At 47.3% G+C, this 26,822-nt stretch overlaps 1 protein-coding gene across 6 annotated transcripts; it reads right to left on the bottom strand.

Annotated features, from left to right (window-relative positions):
* Window positions 1–565: 565 nt before the first annotated feature.
* KIF23 (kinesin family member 23) lies at window positions 566–26,718 on the bottom strand. Of its 6 annotated transcripts, XM_008249817.5 has the most exons (23): window positions 26,559–26,718; window positions 25,282–25,351; window positions 24,203–24,331; window positions 20,520–20,625; window positions 20,167–20,303; window positions 19,851–19,960; window positions 18,648–18,818; window positions 15,854–15,966; window positions 15,610–15,731; window positions 14,407–14,509; window positions 11,841–11,920; window positions 11,636–11,755; window positions 11,294–11,420; window positions 10,827–10,985; window positions 10,041–10,198; window positions 8,280–8,453; window positions 7,988–8,167; window positions 7,389–7,700; window positions 4,122–4,352; window positions 2,974–3,056; window positions 2,720–2,801; window positions 2,072–2,142; window positions 566–1,182 (listed from the first exon to the last, which is right to left on the bottom strand). In XM_008249817.5, the coding sequence occupies exons 1-23, from the start codon at window positions 26,567–26,569 to the stop codon at window positions 1,167–1,169; spliced, it is 2,865 nt and encodes a 954-aa protein (XP_008248039.1). In that variant the 5' UTR covers window positions 26,570–26,718; the 3' UTR covers window positions 566–1,166. The 6 variants fall into 6 exon arrangements, with proteins under 6 accessions (XP_008248039.1, XP_089166754.1, XP_008248040.1 ...); XM_089310628.1 differs by lacking the exon at window positions 2,072–2,142; XM_008249818.5 differs by lacking the exon at window positions 4,122–4,352.
* Between the last annotated feature and the right edge of the window lie 104 nt (window positions 26,719–26,822).

The following is a 26,822-nucleotide window of genomic DNA, read 5'->3' as shown; positions in this document are numbered from 1 at the left end:
ATTGGTTGGCAACAGGTGACAGAACAAGTACCTGAGAATCCTCTCTGCCTCTGAAATAAGTGAAAAATCCTGGAGTTTCTACTGAAATAGGAAGCATTCTAAAAATACATGTAATTTTCCTATTACACTTTGAGTGACACGTGGATTGTCTTTCTCCTTAGCCTTTGAAACTGCTTTTGGTCAGGACTAATATCATCCTTTCAATATTGATTTTAAAAATGCACAAACTATCATGTTAAAAAGTTCAGCCTTAAAAGAAATGCAAACTTAACAAGCAAACAGGCTCACTCAGGCAAGAATAGCTATTTCACCAGGATTTTCCACAGTGCTTTCTGTTTTGTGCCAAACTGTGTTTTCTGTTTAAATGTCTGGGAGAGCGCACTTATTCTGTAGGAATTATGGTTGTCAGACAAAAAAGGCATTTCCCATTTAACAGATTACTTCCCGTGGGCATTTTCCAGGGCTTTCTTCTCATTCAGTTCACAAGGAAGAGTGCCAGGTGAAAGCGAGACGCGTGCTTGCTGCGGCTAGTGTGTGTGTGAAATGAATGACCATCACACCTCTGTGGTTCTGAGTGCTTTTTATTTCAATTCTTTTGGCATATCTAAATGTCAGAAAGTGAGTATATATATACAAAATGCAAAACACCTTCTGAAAATGGTTTTATTATGGGCCAGTCCCGATATCTTTATTTTGAAAGTTTCAATTGTCAAATATGTCTAAAGTGCATTCTTGCAGCTAATCAATAGCAGCATTTGTTTCGTTTATAAAACCCAAGAAATACTCAGACCAGAGCTGGAGAAGTCACAATAAAAAACGAAGCGTGATCTAGATATTACCTTAATTATACCAAGACAAACAGCTGTGTGAATTAGTTTATAAGTCCATAAGAAATATACAAGAAACAGCATTATAAAAAGTCCATACAGCAATGAGCCCGGGGTCTTGCTCTGCTGGGAATATTAAATACGGTGAGGCACATAATATACAAGGTCTGCTGACTGCTGCGTGTCTTTGGAACCATCAGGGAAGCGCTGCTCTAGGCCAGTGTCTGACAGGGCTGAGGTCTGGGACGTCCAGCGAGGCCGCAGGAGGCTGCTCTCCGTGGCTTCGGAGCAGTCACCAGCAACAGTGACGACGCTCTGCCGCTACTGGGGCTGTCTTGTTCATGGCTTCTTGCGCCTAAAACCAAACCCAACATTTAGTGTGGAATTTGCAATTGGTGACCCCTTTGTAGTAAAAGAAATCTTTTGTAGGGCTTTGAGCTCTGTTTATCATGGGAAAACTCAAGTCCTGAGAAAGGAAACAGCATGTAAGATACGCTTATCTAGTGTTACATGTAGACCACAGGACCTCCCATCTTTCTCCTGTCCCAACCATTTTCCAAACTGCCTAAGGAATACAAGAGCTAAAAATACTGCACAGGGGCTGGTGCTATGGCACAGTAGGCTAAAGCCTATCCTGCAGGGCCAGCATCCAATACAGGTGCCGGTTCAAGTCCCAGCTGCTCCACTTCCACTGCAGTTCCTCTGCAGATGTGCCTGGGAAAGCAGTAGAAGATGGCCCAAGTGCTTGGGTCCCTGCACCCATGCAGGAGACCCGGAAGAAGCTCCTGGCTCCTGGCTTCAGATCAGCTCAGCTCCGGCCATTGCAGCCATTTAGAGAGTAAACCAGCAGAAGGAAGAGCTTTCTCTCTATTTCTCTAACTCTATCAAATAAACAAAATAAATCTTAAAAAAAAAAAAAAAATAGTACACAGGCAGATATTTGCAAAGAAGGGGTTTCCACTATGTCAAGGAAATCCAGTGTTTGAGTTTCATAGAAGACGAAGTGTGGCCCCATCACACCGTACGTCCTGCGGCTCAGCTGCACTGATCTCAGCCGGCACTGGCAGGTCAGGAGAGGGAACACAAGGCTGTTGTGCACAACTCCCTGCAGGAGCGCTGGCAGGACAGGGCCAGCGCCGCCCTTGCTCCATCACCTCCAGGGGAAACGATCACTTCTACAGCAAGTAGGGTGGCGGGGGGGTGCTAGGAGGAACACACAGCGAGGCCCCCCTCACAGTGCTCACTTGGGCTGTGCGTGATGCTGATACCCAGGTCCCAGCTGAGATCCCGCTCTCATCTCCACAGCCACGGAACACTGAGAGGAAAATGACAGAAGAGGACAAGGTCAGCGCCTCTCAGCAGTCTGGGAAACACAACGCTGTTCAGACAGCTCTCCCCGGGTATCTCCAAGACACCTCTGTTAGAAAGACGCTCAGACCCCTGCGGTCCCTTCCTGGCAGAGGCCACACACTCGCAGCCGGAGGGTCTCTACGGTCAGCTGGGACCCTCCCTCTAGTTAGGTAAGGAAGAAGAGAGTCCTTGAGAGCCTCCCGACCTCTGCTTCCCACGTTCCATCCACAGGAGCCCCTGGTCAGAGGTGTTACAGAGGACGACCGTGAGCTGGCGTGAGGACACCCCTCCGGTCCTTCTAGACTAGCTCCCCTGACTCCAGCGCGGCGCCCTCCTGCCGCACTGCAAACGCGGCCTCTCGTCAGCCGGAGAGCAGGACGAATGCCTTGGCCGGTGCGCTCGCAGCAGGCGTCCGGGCCGCGCTGGCGGTGGGAGAGCCTACCTCAGCATCCGCAAAGAGCAGCCGTGTCTACGGCTGCGGGGTTCAACCATGCCGAGCCTAATTTCTATTAAGCAGACAAATGTTTCATCTTCACCCCTACCCTTGTCTCTACATCGGTCCACTCAGACTCTGTGCCATCTGGCTGGGCGGGTGCTACTGTGGATGATCTTCGTTTCCGACTACTGAAAAAGGGGAAACACGATGCACTAATTATTTCTGCATCTAAGAACAGGAAACATATTACAAACAGGGAGGACCCATCTACGCCCCTCGGGAGAGCTGGTGGTAAATTCCACGGGATGTTCTGTTCCTCAAGAAAGAGCAGCTAGGAAAGCATCTTTGATGATCACTCACCCACTTGTTGATTCTTGTTTTAAAGTCTCAATATCAGTAAACTGAACAGCTTGTCCACCACCCCTTGTTTTAAAAACATCACCCTAAAGCCAAGAGAAAAGGTCACTGTTACACTCGCGACACATGCAAATGATGAATACACATATATCATATTTAAATACATATCAAGATTCTACTGCTTTACGGAAACTCCCACCCACAAAACCAGATGGTGCTTGGGACCGTGGAGTCTGTACTGAGTTACTCAGAAATTTGAGATCCGTCCTCCACCAAAGCAAAGAAGCCAATACAATGTAATCTGTAACACTATCACTGCGCAAACAAAAATTCTTGTCCCACTTGTAATTTAAAAACTCCATTGAGGGTTAAGACACCTGCCTGGAATTTCTACACCTTCTAAGGCCCTGTTCTTTCTTCTCTGAGAGCCCCTCAAATTTAAAAGAACAGCTTATACCCTGAATTTACAAGTGAAGAAACAGTTACTTGTTCAGTAGCCCCAAAATCTGCTTATGTCAACCCAAATCTGACATCAAAGTGCTTAACCACTTTCCCCTGATGGCGATTGGCTCATCTTTATAGAGTGAATTAAACTAACAATTTCTCAGCTTTAGATGGCACATTTTAGTGGACAATTACTAGTGTCATTCAAAACAGGGACTACCTTCCAGAGTTAAAATTTTTAAGAAGTATCCTCTAATGGAATTTAAAAAGCCTTTTACTCTCCTGATTATTCACTGCCCCTTAACAGAGGAGATCTTCCAGAGACAGCAAGCATCTGGGCGGCTCTGCACAGAGGCATTTTCATAGGTCAGATTTTAATGTGGGCCTTTACCTAGAACTGACACAGCCAAAGTAGGAGTTCTTGGTTTAGATTTACTTTTGAAGTAGGGATTAAAACTAAACATTCAGTAATAAAGTCCATATAGCCTGGAGTTCTATGCAAGCTAAGAATCTCAGTCTGTTTAAAAAGATATGGTCTCACAATCTAAGCAACTGCTTTTATTTTCTGCTACCAGAAGCGTTCCATCACTCATTCATGTTCCAGCTGACACTGCCTGTGACATCAATAGAGCAACAGGGCAAATGGTTTTCCGTTAAGTTGGGTTTTTTAGAAGTATGTGTTGTCTCCTGGGTGAATGAGGCTTTACCTTAATCAGTTTGGTTTCAATCTCCCCATCGGAGGCTAGTTCCTGGTGGGTCAGCATGTACTTCTCACACTTAGCTAGTGCCTTTTCATTTGCAACAGCTACTGTGATGGCATGAGGGACATGTGGCTGCATGACTGTTTCAGTGTGCACGTTAGAGGCGGGCTTATGATCTACCCATCTGTCTCCCGCAGAGCGTGACCGTCTGTGGCGGGGACGAATCGGTGGTGCGTTCTGATCAGGTTGAAAGAGGAATGGAGAAAGAAGCATAACCCAGAATTAATTGACAGGCATTAGAAGTGCAGCAGGTTTGTTCAATGATGACAGCATCAAAACAAACCTTTTCAAAAGCTAAATATGTAATTTAAGCAACTTAAACATTCTCTTCTTTAAACATGAAACCGACAGACATCCTTGTAACACCAACTAGTACATTATACATTCAACAGAGGCTGACGTGACAAACTCTGATAACGCTACTAGCCTTTTCTGCTTAGGTGCTCGCTCACAACAGTTCATCCTGTATTCTCAGTCAAAAGCCACTATCGGCCGGCGCCGCGGCTCAATAGGCTAATCCTCCACCTTGCGGCGCAGGCACACCGGGTTCTAGTCCCTGTCGGGGCACCAGATTCTGTCCCGGTTGCCCCCCTTCCAGGCCAGCTCTATGCTATGGCCCGGGAGTGCAGTGGAGGATGGCCAAAGTGCTTGGGCCCTGCACCCCATAGGAGACCAGGAGAAGCACCTGGCTCCTGGCTTTGGATCAGTCGGCAGCCATTGGAAGGTGAACCAACAGCAAAGGAAGACCTTTCTCTCTGTCTCTTTCTCTCTCACTGTCCACTCTGTCAAAAAATTAAAATAATAAAAAAAAAAAAAAGCCACTATCTACTCCTGCATTTGTGAGGTGATTAACTGGGCCCACAACTCTTAAAAATCTTCATCAAGATCATTAAAAGCCTTCCACATGTCCAAGACCTTGAAACAAAAGAGGAAACACTCCTTATGCAAAGCCACACACAAAAGAATATTAAAAGCTGATGAAGCTTTAGTACAAAACATTCCAGTACATAAGGTGTAATAACTGTCAGAAAAAAAGAGTAAAACAATATTAAGTACTTCTAAGTACTTTCAGTTAAGATATTCAGATCTCCAAACAAAAATTCATGAGAAGTTCAAATAATGGCTAAAATATACAAATGTTTTCCTCGCAAACATTTTATACAGGCCCAAGAATCCAATAAATATAATATATCAAATCAGTCTCTATTAATACAGTAAAAACCTAGTTGCTTGCACTCAGATTCCAGGTGAATCTGGGGAAGTTAAATCTAGCACAGTCGGCCTACAGAAAGAAATCTTTTTCACACACGTGACAGTTAATAGTACGTAAAACTGAAAACAAATGGTGACGTCCCTCACATGCCAATCTTTCAGAGTTAGTCAAGCATGAAATCCCAGTTTCACAATCCACATTTCTCTGGAAAATGATTATATAGAAGACCATAGTTCTATATAGTTATAAAAAAATGAAGCACTAGTGACTGCTCCAATTATAGCACAAACAGTTGCCACTACAGAGACTGAGGTTCAAAGCAAGCAGGAAACTGCATTCTCAGAATGGTTTCAGTGGTGTTAACAAGCAAAGTCTGGCCCTTCGGAGCTACCCCTGGCAGAGTGAGGGTGTCCTTGACACATCTGGCAGCAACACATTCTGAAATAAGCTTCAGCGAGTGACAGTCTGTACTAGCAATCCACCAGCACTGATGAAATAAATACCGAAAAAAACTTCTCCAGCACTGATGAAATAAATACCGAAAAAAACTTCTCCTCTTTGAAGTATAAATTCAGGCCACCTGACATAATTTTTGAGCAACACACAGACATTTTGGTACTAACCTTAGGGTAACTTTTCTGCTGCACTTCTAAGAGGTGTGGATTTCAAGTGAGAAGTTAAAGGAGCTCTAGTCAACCCTCCTACACCCCTCAGGGCCAAGCCAGGGGCCAGCAGGCCATGAACGGTGTCATAAAGGGACTGACTCGAGTTGATCAGAAAGACCATTCCCCATGATTTGCTCCCGAAGAAGGTTGCAGCCAAATCGGCAAAGCACAGACCCTCAGCCCTGAGAACACGTCCAGCTGGAGGTAAATGCCCTGGGATTCCTCACTGTCCCTTAAAAACGGGACCTTGGGCCACCTCAGGGGACGCTCATCCGCCCCAAGTTACACAGTAAGAAAACCAAAAGCAAATATGTATCGCAGGATTAATTTGTTTAGGAGAAAAGTTCTGTTAAAATTCGACTAAAGATACAATTCACAATTTTAACCTGGTCTATTTATTCAAAGGAAACTTTACCTTTATCCTTATATGAAGAAAAACAGCGAGTGAATTTATTTGATTGATTGATTTAGGTTTGAGTGAGGCAAAGCCCTTGTAAAAGGCCTGCAGAGTAAGAGCACTGACCGGCCATGTAGCCCTGCAGCAGTTCCAAAACAGCTGCCCTGGCCGCCTCCCAGCAGCCCAGAGCATGCAAATCCAAGGGAAGGGCTGGACTATACTAAGAGATCAAACAGACAGGCATTCGCTTTGATGGGATCATGGATGAAAAATGAAGTCATTTGGGGACAATCCGGGAGATTAGAGGGTATTTATTTATAATGTTCACTTCCTTCGAGGAGATAAAGCGAGGTGATAAAGGTTGTGCTTGTGCAGGACAATATGCTCACTCTATTGATAGCATCCAAAAGTCTGTGAGTCTGACTTACTTTCCAAAGCTTCAGGGACAGATTGATGGCACACCTATGTAAACGAACAAGAGGCAGCTCTAGGGAAGGGGTAGGAAGCCAGTGTATCCTGTTTGTAAAATAACCCACGTTAAAAAGTGGAATTCAAAAGAACAACAATTAAAAAAAAAAAAAAAAAAAAGATGTAATTTGAGAAAGGGGAACCTAAAGAAAAACCCTGGGAAGTGTGCTCTAAGGCACTCACTTTCAACAACATTATACAAAACGCACACACCACACCTAGGATGCCCCAGGGCTGAGGGAGTCTGCTAAACACAGGATGCTGATTCTGTTGCCAGAAATGTTTGGGCTTTCTCAGTCAAGAGCCAGGCCTCACTTTTGGGGTGATTCAATCTTTCAAATTAACTACCAGAAAAATCAGACCTTATTTGTATTGGAGCCCACCCAGCTTTCCCCTGAATATTTGGAACAAAGTTACAAAGAGCAAAGCAAAGCAAGTCTATGAGGAGAGCATAGAAATCTGGCACCAACCCTGCAGCAATGATCCTCTTCTACTGCTAGCTCCTCTCTGAATGTCGGGACCACCTCCCTGCCTTCAGGCCAGTACACCCCTCGCCTTCTGTCTGACACGATACAAGTTTGACTTTGTCCTGGCTCCCGCTGCCTACGCCTTGCAACAGATGTGACATTGAGAGGTGTGTTGTACGGAGGAATTTTCTGCTCCCATTCCGAAATACAGGAAGCTACAGAAATGCTGCTGCAAGAGTTAGAGCGCCTATGTAGCTGTGGTTGGCTCATGAGTTGCTGGCCGTTGGGAATCTGAGCAATAGAGTTACTAGAAAGCTAAAAAAATTGGAGAGACATTAATGAGCAAGACTGAAAAACTGAGACACAAGTCATCACTTATCTATACTTTAGCACATGAAGACAACATTGTAAGTAACTATTCATATGATTACTAAAATTGATGTACTTACTAAACTTGTGCTTACACTAAATTTAAAAATATCTCAAATAGAAGTTTGAGAAACATACTAAGTAACTGAAAACAAAAACTGATTCTCATAAACAGCCATCTAGTCTGAACGAGCTCTCTAATACTAAGCCACCCCCCACCGCAGATAACTCACAGGCACCGGCGGGGGAGATGCAGACCGTGGAATCACTTTTTCTCGGTCCCGCTCCCGAGAGGGTCTCTCGGGCTTCTCGGTTTTGGGTTCAGTAACAATAGCCTTCAGCTGCTTCAGCTTCTCATCTTTGACCCAGAGTTTATTCTGCATCTCCAGCTGTGTGGCCGCCACTCGGCGCTCCTACGGGTTTTCAGTGACAATTTACATTCTAATTCTGTGGCACCGATCACGTGCACCAGCTCACTGCATCTCCCACCCCCGACCGCAGTGCAGGAATTCACCCGACACTCACACATTCTTTCTGCCACTTCATGGTCGTCTCTGTCACCATGCCTTGTAAGCGGGCTTCTAATCTGCGTTTGTCAGAGAACTGTCGCTGAAGCTTCTGGTTCTGGGTTTCCAGCTCCTGCTGCAGATTGCGCTTGTCCTCTTCATAGATGGTCGTTGTCTTCTCTAAAATCTCGATCTGCGGAGGCAGCCGTTAGCTCAGTATTTGGCAGGTAAACACTCTGTGTGGCTATAAAATCTTCTTTCTAATTTGCTACCGCAGGCTCACTTGTGGAAAGATAAGGCTTGCAGAAAGCACCATTATCTTTTTTTTTTTTTTAAAGATTTATTGTTATTTTATTTGGAAGGCAGTTACAGAAAGAGAATATCTTCTATCCACTGTTCTACTCCCCAAATGGCCGCAACAGACAGAGCTTGGGCCAGGTTGAAGCCAGGGGCCAGGAGCTTCTTCCATGTCTCCCGTGTGGGTACAGGGGCCCAAGCACTTGGGCTATATTCTGCTGCTTTCCCAGGTGCATTAGCAGGAAGCTGGGGCAGAAGTAGAGCCGCTGGGACTCAAACATGTGCCCTTATGGGATGCCAGCACTGCAGACGTGGCTTAACCCACTATGCCACAACGCCAGGCCCAGCACCATTATCCTTTAAAATGTCACCTGAATTCTGACTTTCATTCTCAGAAATAGCAGCTTGTTCATAAGCAAGTCTCTCACCGAAAGATAAAGTTATAAACTGACTTCATGGGAAAATTACTTTCCCCTCAACTAAGACCTAAAATTCTAACTTCCCAGATTATGCTCAGAAGAAGGAAAACTGTATGACTGAGAGCAGCCGCTCCCTCGAATGAGCATATAAGCCCTGCACCTCCAAATGGTCCTTGGTGAATGAGAACGAACGTGAACTACACGGTGCCACAGCAAGCACCGAGACAGCATTTCCTTCTCCCTGCAGGGAGACATTCATGCGGAGTTTGTACTTTTAAAATCCGACCTGTAAACCAGATACGGATCCAATCAGCACCCAGCAGTTCACGGAGAATGTGTATTATGAAAAAAACTACGCATGATTCTCAAAGTATTCTGCACCAAAATTTATGTCTTAATTCCATTTTCCGTGAACTTTTTGAAGTACCCTCTATTGTCATGTTGTCCAAGGCATTATTACATTTTCTCATGTAATCATTTATTTCATGTGATAATTGGGAAAAAAAAATAGTGAGGAAACACTTCTAATCAAAAAGTAAGGGAAAGGTGTTTGGCTAAGTGGTTTAAGATGTGGTTGAAGTGTGCCTGTGTTCAACTTCCGACTCCAGGTCCTAACTCCAGTTTCCTGTTAAGAGAGCCCCTGAGAGGCAGCAGTGACAGTTCAGTAACAAAGTCCCTGGTTCCCAGCTTCGTCCTCCACCCAGCCCTGGCCACCAAGGGCATCTGGGAAGGGAACAGGTGGATGAGCTCTTTCTCCCTCTCTGTCTCTTTCAAATAAATAAATTTTTTAAATCGAAACTTTTTTTTAAAGCACACTATCACCACAAAAACCCTAAAAGTCTTCCAGAAGGATCCATTGTTTGGGCCAGACAACATTTTCTCAACTGCTAGATTCCTAAGACTAAACAAGATTATGATCCCTATTCCCTATACTTGTCACTCATACTTCCTCTACTTTGGGCTGAAATGAAGACTAATAAATAACCAAGTACAACTTAACAGCAGTATCAGTCAGAGAGCAGTGCTGAGCGGGCCATACACAGTCCAGCAGTGACAAAACAAACCTTATACTCTAAAGTTTTGTTCTTCTTCTCCAGACGTTCTATCTCCAATTTCTGTCCTGAGATCACCTTTTCTTTTTCATTTAGTTTCCCTTGAATGTAGTTTTCTTTATTTAAAACAGCACTGTCGCATTCTTGTAACATGGCTTTAAAAGTATTAGCTGAAACCAAAGCATGAGGTCGAGTTATACTCCAATTCAGAATCAGCAAATGTTTCAATTTTATTAGCAGACATTAGATACGACGTAGCAACTAAGCAAATCCATGTGAAATCAGTCTGTAACAGGAAAATCAGTTTGGAAAGAGATCAGGAACCTGAACCTCAAGTCTATAAGAGACATTCAGGGCGGTTTTCTGTGTAGTGCTGAAAACAGAGCCTCACCCTGCCCTGGAGGAGCCTCCTTTCCCAGCCCCACAGCAAACAAACTGCTTCCACATAACAAAAGCACAAACAGAAACAGCTCTGCAGTGGGATCAATCAGACCTGAGCTGATTCCCCTGTGTACTGCCTACTGGTTAAGACTTGGGCAAGTTACTTTTCTGAGCAAATTTCATTTCTATACAGAAACTGAAATATCACTATCTCACAACTTTTTTTGAGTTTCTTAGAATATAAAAAAGAGCTGTGGGAAAACTCCTGTCCTCCTAATTAGACAACGTCTTGAGAACACAGAGAACGAAATCTCTCCTGCAAAATCGCTCCCAGGGAAAGGCACACCCAACACTCACATCCCGGTGTGTTCCTTCCGTGTCTGAGGGCGACGCACCTGCCAACTCGCCTGCCCTTACCTTGCTTGTGAAACTCGTCAATCATCATTTGCCGAAGACGATGTCGCTTCTCTAAGGCCTCGATCAGCCTTGGGAGTGTCTGCTCATCACTGATATCCAAGATTTCACACGAGGGCAACGGTGGGAAGCTCTGTAAAACCACGCCGGGGACGGAGGGCTCTGCGTTGAAGTACACAACAGCAGCACATTATACCAGAGAGAAGGTGCTGACTGAGGCAAACCAACACTGTGATCAGAGCACCAGTCCAGTCACCCACGGCATTGCTTGAGCTGTCATAATTCTACTTCCTTACAAATGACAGAGACAGTATGCAAGAGAAGAAACCTCATCTACATCTCGGTCCAAATGTTTTTGCCCTCGGTTCTTGAACACAGAGCATACAAACAGTTCTCATATAAAACAGACTTGGTTCTCTTTAAGGAGACACAGACCAACCCGCGGGCGAAGGGTAGAGCACTGATCTTACCGTCAGCGATGGGACCTCCTCGCGCCTGGTTCCTGAACCTCCTTCCAGGCGTCAGACCGCAGATCGCCTTGTCTACTGGCCTGGCCACTTCTACTTCTTGGGTCACTTCCGCAAACCTCATGACTTGCTAAAACACAAAGCAAGTGGAGTTTTGTCAAGAGCCCAGGCAAGTGCTCCTTGAGGAAGAACCGAATGCAGCAACGGTGGAGTGGCCGCAGCTCCCTTCTCTACCCCAGAGGCTCAGCACCCATCCTTAAAACATTCAGAACACCACTCTTCACGTCCACAGAGGTTTTCCCAGCGCAGACTCGAGACTTAACAGGACCAACACAGAAAACCTACCAAGCTTTCTTCGTAGTCTTCCGCCTTTGGATTCACGCACACAATCATCCGTACTTTTCCTTCCCCATCAAAGTAGTTCTTGAACAGATGGGTTAACTTGGAGTCTCGATACGGAACCATCTGTAAGTACGTTCAAACCCAAACCTGTAAGGCGACGATGCACACGAGTGACACCATACAAAAGATCAAGAAGGCCGCCGCCTACCTTGTTGGTCCCATACATCTGGTTCTCTCTCAGGACTTCCATACACGTTCTTAGCGTCATCAGTGACTGATTTATGTTACCTGGTAGAAAACACAACAGTAGACAAAGTGTGGTCTATAAAATCTCAACTTCATGTAACTACTACAAATAACAGATTCTCATGGCCCCATGTGAAGAATTGTCCATGCGTGGCGCAGGCTGTCTCTCAATAGTCTACTTCTGGAGAAGCTAAAAGCCATCCCTCAGGGTTCCATCAGGCAGAATAAATGCACCATTACACTTACAATCCATAAGGTTCCTCCCAAATTCTAAATCCTGTGAAACTGCGCACTAGATGCGGATGTGTAATGTCCTTATGTTAAAATATTTTCTCTAAAGCATGCCCATTCCAGGGTCAAGCAGGCCTCATCAAGCCCAGAGTGCCCCTGCACACAGGGCCCATGCTATTTCCAACAGCCAATTTGTGCGTGCCTCAGGAGCCACCAACTCCGTTCCCTCCCCAGATCAACAAGGACTGCTTAGAAGGCATACTTGTTACTTCTGACCACTCCCGTCAGGGTGTGGCCAAGGCAAGCTCCAAGAGAGCAGGCAGGCTTCCGCATGTGCATTTGGAGCCTGGATTAAGATCCGCTCACTCCATCACGCCTTCACCCCTGGCCTCTCAAGGACGCCGCAGAACCTTGGTACGCCTTCCAAAACACAGGACCCACCCGCTCCCCTGTACTATTGCACGATTCATGCTTTCCCTCCCTCCCCCGTCTCCCCTCCTCTTCCTCCCACAGTGCTCTCAGGAACCAGGATCATCCTCAAACCCCTGAGTGACGCATTCGCATCTTTCCCTAATGGACACAGGTCCTTACCTGGGGTCTATGTTGTCCGGAGCTACATTTCAGGCAGTGTGTTTTCAGATGGGAAATAAGTTATATGTTTACTTTTACTAAACTCTAACTGGAATTTAGCAGTTCTTTCAGTTACAAAGGTAGACCAAAAACACAGTAGTAGTGGGAGTGCCTGGAGTGTTCACATTATAGTTCACTGCTGATCAAAAAATTTATGTTCACCATTACTGTGCAGATTATTTAGTTATTAGGCCTGCTGCTGGGTTTTTATTTAATGCCTTAATAAAGACGCACATAAATTACTGTATGACAAATGTAAGAATGCTTTTTAAAACACACTTCAACAGAACTGGCTTTCTCTGTGATCCTCTCTGCATTATACATTCACACTGGGAAGGGGGCACAGGCTCCAGCATGGGTCCTACAGCCCAGAAGGCAGTGCCCTGGCCCTCTGCGGCTCCATGGAGGGAAGCTGCTTATGCCCCCTCCTCAACTCCTCCTGAAAGCCAGCCCCTGGCCACTTCCAGGAGGACAGTGGCTCTCATACACACGCTGCTGTCACAGGACTGACGTCCTCGACTCCAGTAAGTTCTGGTCTTTATTCTGTTGTTGCCCAAACCCCAATCTTCATCACTCAGGAGCACAGTAGGCCACCCCTGAAAACAGTGGCGGGCGTCTCACACCCCAGAACAGACACTTACCCGGTGCTCCGCGCCCCCACCCGCACTCAGAGGCCTTCTACCTTCTCCAAGCATCAAGACCCTGGTTTCTAGCTTTCTTCACGACTCAGCTGAATTCCCTTTCCCATCAAGGTTAACCCTTCCTCTTCCAGATTCTTCTGCCTTTTCTGAGACCTTCCTCCACCAATCATAGCTTTAATATTCAGTACCTAGCACTGGGGCCACAATGCCAGACACAGAGACTACACCCACAAGACTCCAGTGATCAGGTGAGAAGCAAGAACCCTTTGGCCTAGGTAGCAGGAGATCAAAAAGACCCCATTTTGCACCACTGGACTTAAAACTTTTTCATCTCTTCAGCACATAAACTCGAGTCTTTACTGTCTTCCAACTTACATTTTTAATCATTTCATAAATCCTTCAGTCCTGTCCGACACACAGCTTACTCTGCTCCCCTGAAGTACCAACCCTGCACACCCCTAGACTGGATCACTCAGCACCGCTCTGCACCTCCACAGAACCTGGGGCTCACATCCATCACCCTCCACCCAAACAGCCCATCTCTCTCTGGCAGGGCTTCAGCCTTTATATCTGCATTCAAGTCCGGCCTCTAAATGATTATTAACATCAAACACAGTGCATATAACTAGACCAAGGAAAGGTCACACACACACTTCCCCCAGTTGCCCTCACTGTCCAGGGCCTCACACCTCCCGAAGCTGATGACGAGTGCTGGAGTGACTGCTAGGTCGCTTAATTTCAAGGACTGGGCACCGCCTACAATGCCAGTAATCACAGGTAACTCTTTCAATATGAATATAACTTATTTTATCCATTCTTCCTTATTCTTAAAGAAATTACTGTGTTGTAATAGAAAGATACCAAAACAGCAAAACTAAAAAAACAGCACTGACCATTAAACCTTAGCCTCCAAACTAATTAAACTGAAGACTGTCAGGCTTAAACCACCTAAGGATAAGCAGGTAATAAACTGGCATCCTAAGTTTTTAAAGTTGCAGCAATAATCAAGTTCTATGTTGTACTCACCAGCTTCGCGTAATCTATTCCCTTCTGCTTTGGTCCGGTTAGTTCTTTCACTTCCAGCAAGATCCACTAAGGATAACTGGCTTATAATAATTTGTTCTTTTTCCTGAAAGGAAGACCACAAAGCCAATAACCTAAAATGTTATCATTGGTTTACAACGTTCTTTAAATAGATTCAAGCCAACAGCTACTAAGTTTTCATGAATATGACATTTGTACAAAATACGCAGGAAGGGCTAGGGATACCTGTTTCAGGGGAGCATGCCAGGTTGATCAGGACACTAATGGTTATTTACCCGTTGTCTGGGCTCCCTCCCACATCAGACCATAAGCTCCCTGAGGGCAGGGACTCTATCTCTAGCACTCAGCAGAAACTCAACAAATACTGGGGAAGAAACTGTGAATCCAAATAGGGCTATACTAAATTTTTCTATACGATCAGCTATTTAATAGTTTTATACTAACCTAATAATTTCATAATACTCTAAATAAATTGTATAAAAATAAATCAAAGTCAAGAGACACCTAGGTGATACTGTTACATTAGATGTGACTCAAAGGAAACCACATGTGTATGGAAGGTCAGCTTATAACCACGTGGCAGCTGTCATTAACAAATGCTGACCGTCGGCCACACGAGGAACGGAGAACCTGCTGTGCACCGCCTCCTGCAGTGATTACGCCCCCGGGAAGAGGGTCTGCTGCAGTGAGGTTGCAGTGCTAGTAATTGAACAGAAATCAGCATTCCAATCCTGGTCATCTTCAGTACCATGTCCTCCAGCCATTTATGAACCTTCATAAGCCAGGATTTCATGCTAGGGTCTGAATACAGCTACACGTGAACCGCTTAGAACTATCAAATTACATCTACTCAGACACAAATGGTGTTTAGCGACATAAGCCTTGTAGCTCAGTGGGCCCAGCAGTGAATCAGCAGACAGGGGCCTACTGCCTATCAGCCAAGGGACGAGTGACATGGGACACTGGCCACCAATTGCTGCCATTCAAAAACCACAATGTAGAGTTCCACACACAGGACGAGTCGGCAGAGAAAAAACAATGACTCACACGTCACACGTTATTTTATCTCTTCCAATGAATACACTGTTTTAAAGATCTGCAAACTTTTTTCCAGGTTCTGATAGAACAATTTTATTGCAACAAAACCTCCCTAATTTAACTCTAATTCCAACTATATAGCCTTACCTGTAGGACATTGTCTCCATCTGCATCTAGGGGCGCCTGCACTAACTTAATGTTGAACACACTGTGCGAACGGCTGGACTCGCGATTCAAATGGGTGTTAGCAATCCGTCTCTTTTTCTGGCCTATGACAACAGAGAAGTCATTGATTATACCGGAACTCAGCCACTTCCTTATACTCATACACGCTCTCTCATAAAAAGGATTACTGTCAAATGACGATGGCCATGCTCAGTTCTGCTCTAACCTCTCCAGAAAACTTCAAAAGCCTCCTCAGTAGACTTCACTTCCACTTCTGTACATCCTGCAACATACATGTTATGGTTCTTATCTTCACGAAGCATTTTAGACTGTGGAAGTCTACGGGGAAGAAAAAACAGGTTAGTTTCCTAAAACTAAGAGAGAATAAGATCTTCACTTAAGACTAGGACTAAAATGCCAGGCAACACGACATCCATCCTCACAATGGAGGTAAGTTTACATAAGACTCTAAAGCAATGTTAAACTCAGATCACACTATACGGATAGCTAGCCATGATTAGTTACCTAACAGGATAGCAGGAACTAATTTTATCTGGAAAGCTTTGCTCTAACAGCACATGAAACAACACGAACAGACAGAGACCAAAGTGGAAGTCGAGGACCATCACATGCACAGGTTAAGATCTAGCACTTTCCTAATTCAAACAGAGCAGCAGACAGAATAGTTCTGACTTCACCAGCAAAAGCAGACAGCAAATTCAGAAAGAGTTTGGTATATACCAGGAGTGGCAATCCTTTCAAAGTGGCTCTTCAAGTTTTGGTCTGTACGGTAGGATAGGGGATGGATAAAGGCACTGCTTGCTTGGCCTCAGTCCTACGAATGGTGAGGGTAGAGACATCTACCAGCCACCATTACCGAGAGTCAATGGCAGATTTTTCAGGAAGCCAGGCAGGCTTAGAGGTCACAGGCAGCCTAGTGCCGATGAAAAACAACATATATGCAAACATGCCACAGATGCCAGCCACTAGCATAACTGCACCCTCTCCTGAAAACAAGAAAGAGCCGACACAGACACATACACAATATCTGGGTTCCTCAAGGGCGTGCCGAATGTGTTCCACCTACCAAAGGAATACAGAAGTTACTCTCCTCCAGCAGCCGTGTCCCAGCAAAACGTTCAGTGCAGACTAAGTGACAGGCACGGGCTGGGATCTTAAAATCCCCCCCTTGCAATGCTCTTCAACCAGCTCAAACAAGCTAACAAACTACATCTGGGTGCAGGGCCAAACAAGCTCATTCAAGGAGTTACCCAGGAAGGTCAGAAGACACAAAAGTCACTTTTATTTGGCTTTCACATAATCAAATCAAATCAAATCAAGATAGGGTCCTTTGAAAATCATTTCATTTATAACTAAGCAAACAAAAATTGAACACAAACAGACAGAAAGGAATCTAACTGGTAGCAACGACTGACTTCAGAACACTTTGGGAAAATGGTACACGTAAAACTAGAGGCAAGACAGCTGACACTTGAAATGAACAGGAAAGTACTTAGTCAATATTAAAAGCAATGCCTCTTAAGGTCCTCACGTACTTCTCTATAATCCAACCCCATGTATTTCTTTCCTAACACCAATATCCCCGTGGTAGAGAGGTCACTCCAGTAATCAGTTCCTTTGTAAGGTTCTCATTCGAGGAAGGGTTCATAGAACAAAAGCAAAAGGGGGCAGTCTTTCTTCACATAAACTTCTGGAATTAATACTAGCAACTTTGTGATTGTTTTTCTAATCCATGCAGATGCAAATCCAGGGACTCTGCATGCAGATCCCTGCTCGGACACACGACTCAGTAAGAACCACAGAGACTTCCATCTGTGCACTCAACCAGAATCTACGTATTTTTGTGGAAATAAAAGTTGATGTTGACACCTGTCCTCCTTCCAATGGTTTTCTCAATCCCACTGTTCCTCCAGTATTGTTCCATGACTTATACACACAGAAGTTAAAGACAAGGCATGGCTCTTCATATTACTTATGGCCTGGGGCCAGTGCTGTGGCATACCGGGTTAAGCCATTGCCAGCAATGCTGGCATCCCATATGGGTGTCAGTTCAAGTCACAGCTGCTTCACTTTCAACACAGCTCCCTGCTAATGTGCCTGGGAAAGCAGCAGAAGCTGGCCCAAGCGCTTGGACCCCTGCACCTACATGGGAGACCCAGATGAAGTTCCAGGCTCCTGGCTTTAGCCTGGACCAGCACTGGCCATTGCAGCCATTTGGGGAGTGAACCAACAGATGAAGGATCTCTCTCCCCCTCTCTGACTCTGAAACTTTCAAATAAAATAAATAAACCTTAAAAAAAAAAAAAAAAGGCAGCATTGAAGACCAGCCTTTAACCTGAGAACAAAACCAGCACTTGGAGATCAGACACTAATGAGACCCAAGATTCCAGAGCCAACGTGCACACATGCAGATTTCTCTTCTGTGACGCCAGTGGAGAACTGGGCTTCAGTCTCCGCAATGGAGACCGAGGGAAGCTGAAGGAGCAGCCCTTTTCCTCCATCAGGGACAAGGCAGCCGTCACTTCCTACCACCCAGGGAGAGGTCTCTGAGCATCACCGTGCAGACAACAGCTCTCGGCTGCATTCTGCAGAGATCGCCAAGACATGTGTGGCTACTACAACAGCTACAGAACTGCCAACACTGAGTCAGGTTCTCCAGGGTGGCCCAGGGTGCACGGACAGGGCCACTTCCTTACATAATTAACTAAGGTCCTTCTAAAGGCACGGCCACAGGCCAAGGTCTCCAGAGCACTCTGCGCTGACTGCCTGGCTCATTCTGCCCCTCACCTGCCTCCACCCACTGGTTCTCTACAACCACACACCCAGTGAGTAACCGAAGTTCTCACTGAGCACCAGCTACAGGATTAAAGTTCTATCTTCATTCTGAAAACAAAGGCAAGCATTCGCAGCTGAAATTTATAGCTGACAAAAGCAAGAATCAGTGAGGTAAGTGACTCCCCCGAGGTTAGCAGCCAAGAGGGCTTCTCCTCATTACTTACTTGGGCTTGGTGGGGTCAAAAGGCACTTCTTCTAATAGATCATATATGTAATTATTATATATTTCAATGTAAGAGACAAACACTCCATAGACACTGTCTTCATCAACCTCTTCTGCTTTGCAGAATTCTCGGACAGTTATCATGTCTGCAAACTCTGGATCTACTTGTCGTCTAAAACACAAAAACAAAAGTGTCTGATTTTAGTATATATTCTGAATCAATATCAAAAGGAGATGATCTCAAGAGAAAACTCAGAAATGACATAAATGGGGGCCGGTGTTGTGGCACAGTGGTCTGTGACACCAACATCCCATACGGGGGCCAGTTTGAGTCCTGGCTACTCCACTTCTGATCCATCTCCCTGCTAAGGGACCTCGGAAAGCAGCAGAAGACGACCCAAGTGCTTGGGTCTCTGCACCCATGTGGGAGACCCACATGGAGTTCCAGAGTCTGGGCTTTGGCTTGGCACCAGCCCTGGCTTTTGTGGCCACCAGGAAGTAAACCAGTGGATGGGAGATTTTCTCTCTCCCTTTTTTTTAAATTTATTAATTTGAAAGGCAGAGTTACAGAAAGAGAAAGGGAGAGACAGAGAGAAAGATTTTACATCTGCTGGTTTGCTCCCCAAATGGCCACAACTTCCAGAGCTGAACTGCTCCAAAGCCAGGAGCCAGGAGTTTCTTCTGGGTCTCCCATGTGGGTACAGCTGCTTTCCCAGGCGCATTAGCAGGGAGTTGGGTCGGAAGTGGAGTGGCCAGGACTCAAACTGGCACTCATATGGGATGCTGGCATCACAGGCTGCAGCTTTATCTGCTACACCACAATACCGTCTCTGGCCCCTCCCACCCCATAACTCTGCCTAAGAAATAAATCAATCTTAAAAAAAGAGATGATATAAATGACCCACCATAATGAGCAGAAACTCCCAAAGCAGCTGTGTTCACACTCACGGTCCCCCAGTAGTACCCCCACATCCTCCCAGATACACAACACAGACTTTGACAGCCTCCCCCACGCACAGAGGCACCTTCTCATGACAATGACTCAAAGGGTACTGGAGAGCCAAGAATGCAAGAACATGCCTCAGCTCTGACCTCGCGAAAACCAACTAACTGTCAGACCAATTCTCCACTCACTTATCACCTGCCCCACCCTGGGGAAAGCACAGGCAGAACCCTGGGACCCCACAGAAACACGACGACTCACTTGCTGGAGGGGGTCTTGGGGTTGGGCATGGCTTCCCTCTTCTGGCGCTCCAACAGGGCATCAACCTCACACTGTATGTCCATGCTGTTCCTGTCGTTAGACTTAAACACCTGAGGCAGGGCAAAAATCAGACCATGCGTCTAAAATTCACTTCCATGAACATACTCAAGAAATAAGAAATGGTTAATAGTGAGACACAGTTCGGTTTTCAAAACAGACCCAGTGCTTCGGTTCTCTCCCTTAACACCACCGTGTCCTGCAGCACCGCGATCCCCGTCTACAGCGAAGCAGTCCCAACACAAAGAATTACACTCACGTATCGCTTAGCTTGAAACGACCCTATGCTGTTAAAGATCATGTCCAGAGAGCGAGGAAGCAGCCCTCCTTCCCCTGGGGAACCGGTCATCGTGTGGGTCTTTCCACTTCCTGTCACCCCATATGTGAAAAGGAGACCTACAGGGTAACAAGTCACAGTGAGTTCCATCCTGAACGTCCTCCACTTGTAATAGTTCTCCACTGCATTTAAAAGCACAAAGAAATTAACCAGCTGGACAAAATTAACAGCACTCTCAAAGTAAATCTGAATTCAATGCCAAACATAAGCTAAACATATAACTTTTAAAAGGAGAGGAGAAAAAGGAAAATCCAACAAAACTCCAAGAACGATACCGTTTTTGCCATGGATGAGGTCATCTACCAAGGGACTGGCCACCACATCGAAGAGCTCCTTCTGAGTGGTATGAGTGCCAAATACTTGCTTAAATGAATACTGAGTCTGTGCAGGGAGACAAAACAAAACGCATTTAGACAAATTCCACTGGAAATACATCTGTTTAAACCCGGAATGTTTCTCTATGAACATCTAAGACATGTAAAGAAAAAATATTTGTTTTTCTAAAATTGGTTGTATTTGATTCTTATTTATTTGAGGGAGTAAAGGGAAGGAATGGGGGGAAGAGAGAGAGTGTGCAAGCAGAAGCATGCCCCACCATCTGCTGACGACACAGTGGCTGTAATGGCCAGGACTGGGCCAGGCCAAAGCTAGAAGCCAGATCTGCACTTCAGTCTCTCACTGGGTGGCAGGAACCCACTACGTGACAGGATCTGCTGCCTCCCAGGGTGTGTGCTGGCACAAAGCTGGAATTAGGAGCAGAGTGGACACCTAAAACCCAGGCACTATGAGATGGAATGCAGACATCTCACTCACAGGCCAAACACCTACCCCACGCACAGCCTTCAAATCTAAGTCCCCACTAAAAACTCATGTCCTACCTACATAACCCTAATTACAGACTGGTAAACAGGTGACCTCGTCCTCAGGTACAGCTCCTTCCTTTTTTTTTTTTTAAGATTTATTTATTTATTTGAGAGGTAGAGTTACAGACAGTGAGAGGGAGAGACAGACCGAAAGGTCTTCCTTCCATTGGTTCACTCCCCAAATGGCTGCAATGGCCAGAGCTGCGCTGATCCAAAGCCAGGAGCAGGTGCTTCTTCCCAGTCTCCCGTGCGGGTGTGGGTGCAGGGCGCAAGCACTTGGGCCATCCTTCACTGCCTTCCCAGGCCACAGCAGAGAGCTGAGTTGGAAGCGGGGCAGCCAGGATTAGAACCGGCACCCATATGGGATGCTGGCACCGCAGGCACAGGATTAACCTACTGTGCCACAGCGCCAGCCGCCTCCTTCCTTCCTAAGTAAAGAAAACAAAGGCCTACAGGAGGAACTTGCCCAGGCCCCTGCGGCTGGTTAGTGTCACAGCCATCCCTAGGGCAGTATGAGGCTGCCCTGTCATGAGGCAGTGACAGGTCTGAACCCCACCAGGGCCCCCACACCCTCACCCAGGCTTCATCCGCGTCTACTGAGTGCCTGACAGACAGGGCATATGTAAGATGCATTTCCCTCTGAGGTTTACCTCACAGGGCAGGAGAGAGACAAATAGCACACGGGATGTGGCTACTCATCGGGGGGCTGTGACTTCTGACAGGGAAGTGGGGCGCCCTGAGGAGGTGCTAAGCTGAAACCCAACACGGTGGCAGGGAGCAGGCCAGGAGCAGGGGACAGAGAAGTCCTAGCTAAGGCACCAGCCATCAGGCAGGATTCTGGCTCTCCCAAGGGGCTCAGGGACTGCATGAGCGCTGAAAGATGAGGCTGGAGACACACAGGACAGACACCAGGATTTTGCCATTCAAAGACCCTTGAAAGGTTTTAGACAAGAAATGCAACTTTGTTTATGCTTTAAAAGCTCATTGTGGCTGCTCCGTGGAAAATGGATCAGCACAGACATTCCAAACGGAAGCAGGCACTCCACTCAGCTCCAGCAGTCTCGGCCAGGATACCTGTCTACCTAAATGTTTAGAGACGTTCGTAACCAGTTGATGGGGGCCCAACAGGCAGCCTGTGTCCAACAGGCTCACCGCACGGAGCACACTAAATGCCCGTGTCTCTCGTCTCTCAAGGTTAGCTCCAGCCAGCACGAACTGCACAAAAGGGTCAGCAGCTACGAAGCGCTGAGAACTGAGAAAGCCGCTCCTCCAGTGCAGTCTGGGAAGTCTGGTCTCAGCGACCAGGCTCAGATGAGGCTGGCAGCAGTGGAGACAGAACTGAACAGTTTCAAGCAAGACATACTTTGCAGTAGGACTGACGGGACTATGAACCAGACAGGAGGACAGGCCAGTAGACAGTAGGCACCAGGTCCGTGACTTGAACCCCTGGACAGACAGATGCTGGCGCCATTACATGAGAAGACTGGGGGAAGTTATTTGGAGGAGAAAAGTCAAGAGCTCCCTTCTAGACGTGCACACGCTAACAAGCCTGTGTGGCCTCCGAGCAGCGATCTCAAGCAAGCGGCTGTCAGCTGGCACCTAGAGCTTGAGCAAAGGTTTAGGCTACGGATAAAAACGTCAGCTTTCTCCACACCAGACAGGGACTGTCATGGGCAAGGGTGGCAGAAAACAGGCCCCTGGGCACGGCCCAGTCCTGTACTTGGAGGCTGGAAAAGGACAAGAAGTCAGCTAAGGGTGACCAGTGAGACAGGAGAGCAGAGAGCGGGAGGGGGGCAGGAGAGTGCCAAGGGGAGGGGCCGCAGAGAGCCGAGCACGGGGACAACGCTAGCAACAGAGGCCACGGTTAGCTCTGGAAGGGCAGTGCCACAGCGGTGCCACGGCAGCCTGAAGGCACAGCCGCCCCTGCAGCCCCACAGCCCTGCCCACTTCAGCACAGCCGACCCCCTCCTCCCCGTGACCACTCATCTGCTAACACCGTCCCAAACAAGTCATCAATCCATAAAAGCGAGGGCTCTCCCACCCTCCAGACAGCAGCTCAGCAAAGGTTTGTTCAACTGAACTCAACAGTTTACTAAATGTAAGAACGCTTCGTGGGGCCAGTGCTGTGGCTTAGTGGGTAAAGCCGTCACCTGCAGTGCTGGCATCCCATATGGGCGTTAGTTCTAGTCCCGGCTGCTCCACTTACAATCCAGCTCTCTGCTATGGCCTGGGAAAACTGGAAGATGGCCCAAGTCCTTGGGCCCCTGCACCTACGTGGGAGACCTGGAAGAAGCTCCTGGCTTCAGACTGGCGCAGCTCTGGCCATTGCAGCCAATTGGGGAGTGAACAAGCAGATGGGAAGATATCTCTCTCTCTCTCTCTAACTCTGACTTTCAAATAAATAAAATAAATCTTAAAAATAAAAAAAGAACGCTTCGTTAAGTATACAAGGTTTGTTATTAAATGTTTCTTTTATTTCCACACACGAAATTCTATGTTTATCAACTGCCTGGCATAATCATTTGTCATCCACATCAAACTATCCTTAATGTGTGCTCTAAAAAACAAACACCCAGTGTCTACACCAATTAGGCCCATAGCCCATCCAGCATGCCAAAGCTGTGTCTCTATATTCTAGAAATCAAAACCACTGCATATACAGTCGCTACAGTGAAGTACATGAGTCTTTCAGCAAAGTGGAATCACATGCGACTCTGTTAAATTTACACTGTGGTGCAGCAGGCTTGGAATGCCCGCCCCCCACATCAGAGTGCTGGTTCAAGGCTCAGCTACTCCATTTGCAATCCAGCTTCCTGCTAATGCACCTGGGCAAGCATGCTGGCCCAAGGACTAGGGTCCTTGCCACCCACATGGGAGACCTAGATGGAGTTCCCAACTCCTGGTTTCAACCTGGCCCAGCCCTGGCTGTTAGAGGCATTTGGGGAATGAATAAGCAGATAAAAGATCCACATCTCCCCCGTCTGTGTCACTCTGCCTTTCAAGTAAATAATAAACCTTAAAAAGTTTACAAATGGAAAAGCCATTAAGGAGACGACACAGCCAGTAAAAACAACTTGGTTCCCAGCGGAAATTACCTCCTTGTAGTCTCCATTCCTGTTGAGTCTGTAGCCCTCCGGGGTGTGCAGCTGAACAGTTGTGTTACTGATCACTTCTATGCAGCACTCCTGGTCAGGAAAGCTCAGCGGCCGCACCCTGCAGTACACCTGCAGAAACAGGACGCTTGGGCGGAGGCCTGGTCTCCATTTGTGCTTCCCGTTCACTCATTCCAAAAGCACTTAGTCTCTCAAGTCAAGAGATCTACACGTAGGGCCCCCAAAACCAAACCTACTACTCATTGTTGGCAAAAGCAAACAGACAGGTCAGATATGAGAAAAGACTTAAAATACACACAAAAGTATAATTGTGATAACAAAGTATCAAACTGCACAGCTTCCCTTCATTATTGCTGTCATACTACTAACAGAAACATCTCTCAAAACCAACAATCGATCACGCAAGGAGGTAGCTTTAAAAAGCTGCTAGAATTCTTGGGAACTGTCGATTAACACTTTGCCAGCTTAACCTAACACTTCATACACAAAGAAGGGAGAGGGGGTGGGGTGGCAGGGAAACTGCGTGTACCAAGCACCCCAATCCCAAACTCAGACCCAGGGACCCACTGCAGTGCCAGCGAGGGGGAGGCCGAGAAGACCCACAGCCAACCCACGCCCTCCCAGTCGCCGCTGGCTACAGGCACTTCCCACACACAAGAGTGAAATACTTGCAGTTATGAGTGGGCATGAGACTGACTCTGCTGTCTATACCACAGTCTCTCTATGAGACTTGGAGCTGGGGCTCCCTGGGGACACGTGCCATCAGTCACTGGGGGCAGATCTGAGCGGGATGGCCCCCCAAACCCAGAGTATGAACCCGCTAGAAGTCTGCTTATCTAAATATCTCAGATTACAATTAGTGACAGGAGGCATGCAGCCCAGAGACTTCATTTGAATTAATCCTTTAGAGAAAATAAACTTGCAGGGCCAGAACCAGCTTTGCACGGTTCAGTAAAACCATTAGACTCAACGTTCCACATCTCTTCTTCCAAACACACACGTAAAGACAGAACAGGCCTAAAGAAAGAGCGCACACGCACGAAGCCACAGGCAGACCTTACCCCGACCGGGTCTTTAAGGTTCGTCTGGGATCCTTTTTTCACAAGAGGTTTCCTGGGTGTCTTAGCCCTCCTGGTCACAGAGAGAACATTTCAGTTCTGCAGCAACAGGCAAAACCCACCAGTGGAACTCACGCACAGACAGTCTCCCTTGGGGCTTATCAAATGGCCTCTTAGAAGTTCCAAGGAGCCGGCATCAGCCTCACCGACTGCACTAGTGGCATGGCTCTCGCACCCAGCAGTAATTCAAGTCTGGTTCAGAATACATTTTTGTTGCCAAATGTAATTACTCACTCTTGGATGAATTCTGGATCTTTAGCAGCTTCGCATATTTTTCTTAACAATTTCACAGAGGCATTTAAAATCTGAAGCATCTGCACATACCTGCCCACATCTGTCCTAAAATACATTTATATATGTGGACAAGCACACCTAGCCTCCATCGACAGGCAGACAAGCAAATAAATTACAAAAAGCACAAGGAGGCGGCTGTCCGTCAAGATTTACGTCTGCACAGCACTTGCAAGGAGGAACTGTGGTCAGCAGTTCAGAACTGTTAACCCTCGTGCCCCAGAAGGAGGTCCTAACCTCGAATTCCAGGGGCCGCAGGGCAAGGCGTTCAGTCTGTCTCACCATCCCTCTGGCCTACCACTTTTTTTCCCTTTATCTTATCTGCAGGCTAGGTGAACATTTTGCACCAAAATGCGGCGGAATATGGTCAATACTTGGATTGCACATGACCGAAACAATTTTTTTTCAACATATTCCCTGATGAAACGGGAGCTAAAATTAGTGTGACTTTTCAAAAAAAAATTTTTTTAACAGAAAGCTTTCGGCTTTGAGCTCTTTAGGAAGTCCGCCCATCGCTCTGCAGAGTGCGGGAATGCGGGCGTGGTCGTGCGGGCTCGGGCAGCCCCGGGCGCCGGCAGGCCGGGAGCCCCCCAACCCAGGACCGAGCCCCAGGACCGCGCCCGGCCCCACACGCCAGCGACCCGAGGGAGACAAGGGAGCCGAGACAGGCGCGGTGCAGCGGCCCCGAGCCCTCAGGACGACCCCGCCTACAGGAACCGGGGTCCCGGCGCCACCCTCTCCGACTGGGCCGGCCTCTCCGCGCCGCGGGGAGCCAGGGCGGGGCGGCGGGGGTCTCCGCGCCCGGAGAGACCCCAGGCGGAGGCTCCGGCTCTGGGGCGGCGGCCGGCCGCGGTGCTGGGAGCAGAGCCTCCGGCCCGGGTGCCCGCCGCCTCCCGTCCGTCCGTCCCTCTCGGCGACCCCCTACTCACGCTGGCTTCATGGCAGCAGGCTCGGCGGGGCCGCGGCGCGCGCGCGGGACCGGGCTCGATCGGGCGGGCTGACGGACACGCCGCAGGAACCGGGTCTCGGCAGCTCAAGGCGCGGCGCTCCGGAAAGCCCGGCGGCGTCGCTGCGAGCCCAGGTGAGCTCGCGCCCGGCGCATTTCAAACGGACCAATCAGCGCCCGCCCGCGGGGAGGGGCGTGGCCTCGAAGGCAGTGCCCGCCCTGCCGGAAGCGGCGCTCGTCTCCTAGG

The sequence above is a fragment of the Oryctolagus cuniculus genome, chromosome 12, assembly GCF_051225735.1.
Source record: "Oryctolagus cuniculus isolate XC-2025 breed Fujian yellow rabbit chromosome 12, ASM5122573v1, whole genome shotgun sequence".
Classification (NCBI taxonomy): domain Eukaryota; kingdom Metazoa; phylum Chordata; class Mammalia; order Lagomorpha; family Leporidae; genus Oryctolagus; species Oryctolagus cuniculus.
The sequence above is the reverse complement of the archived record's forward strand: the minus strand, read 5'-3'. Positions and strand labels throughout refer to the sequence as shown.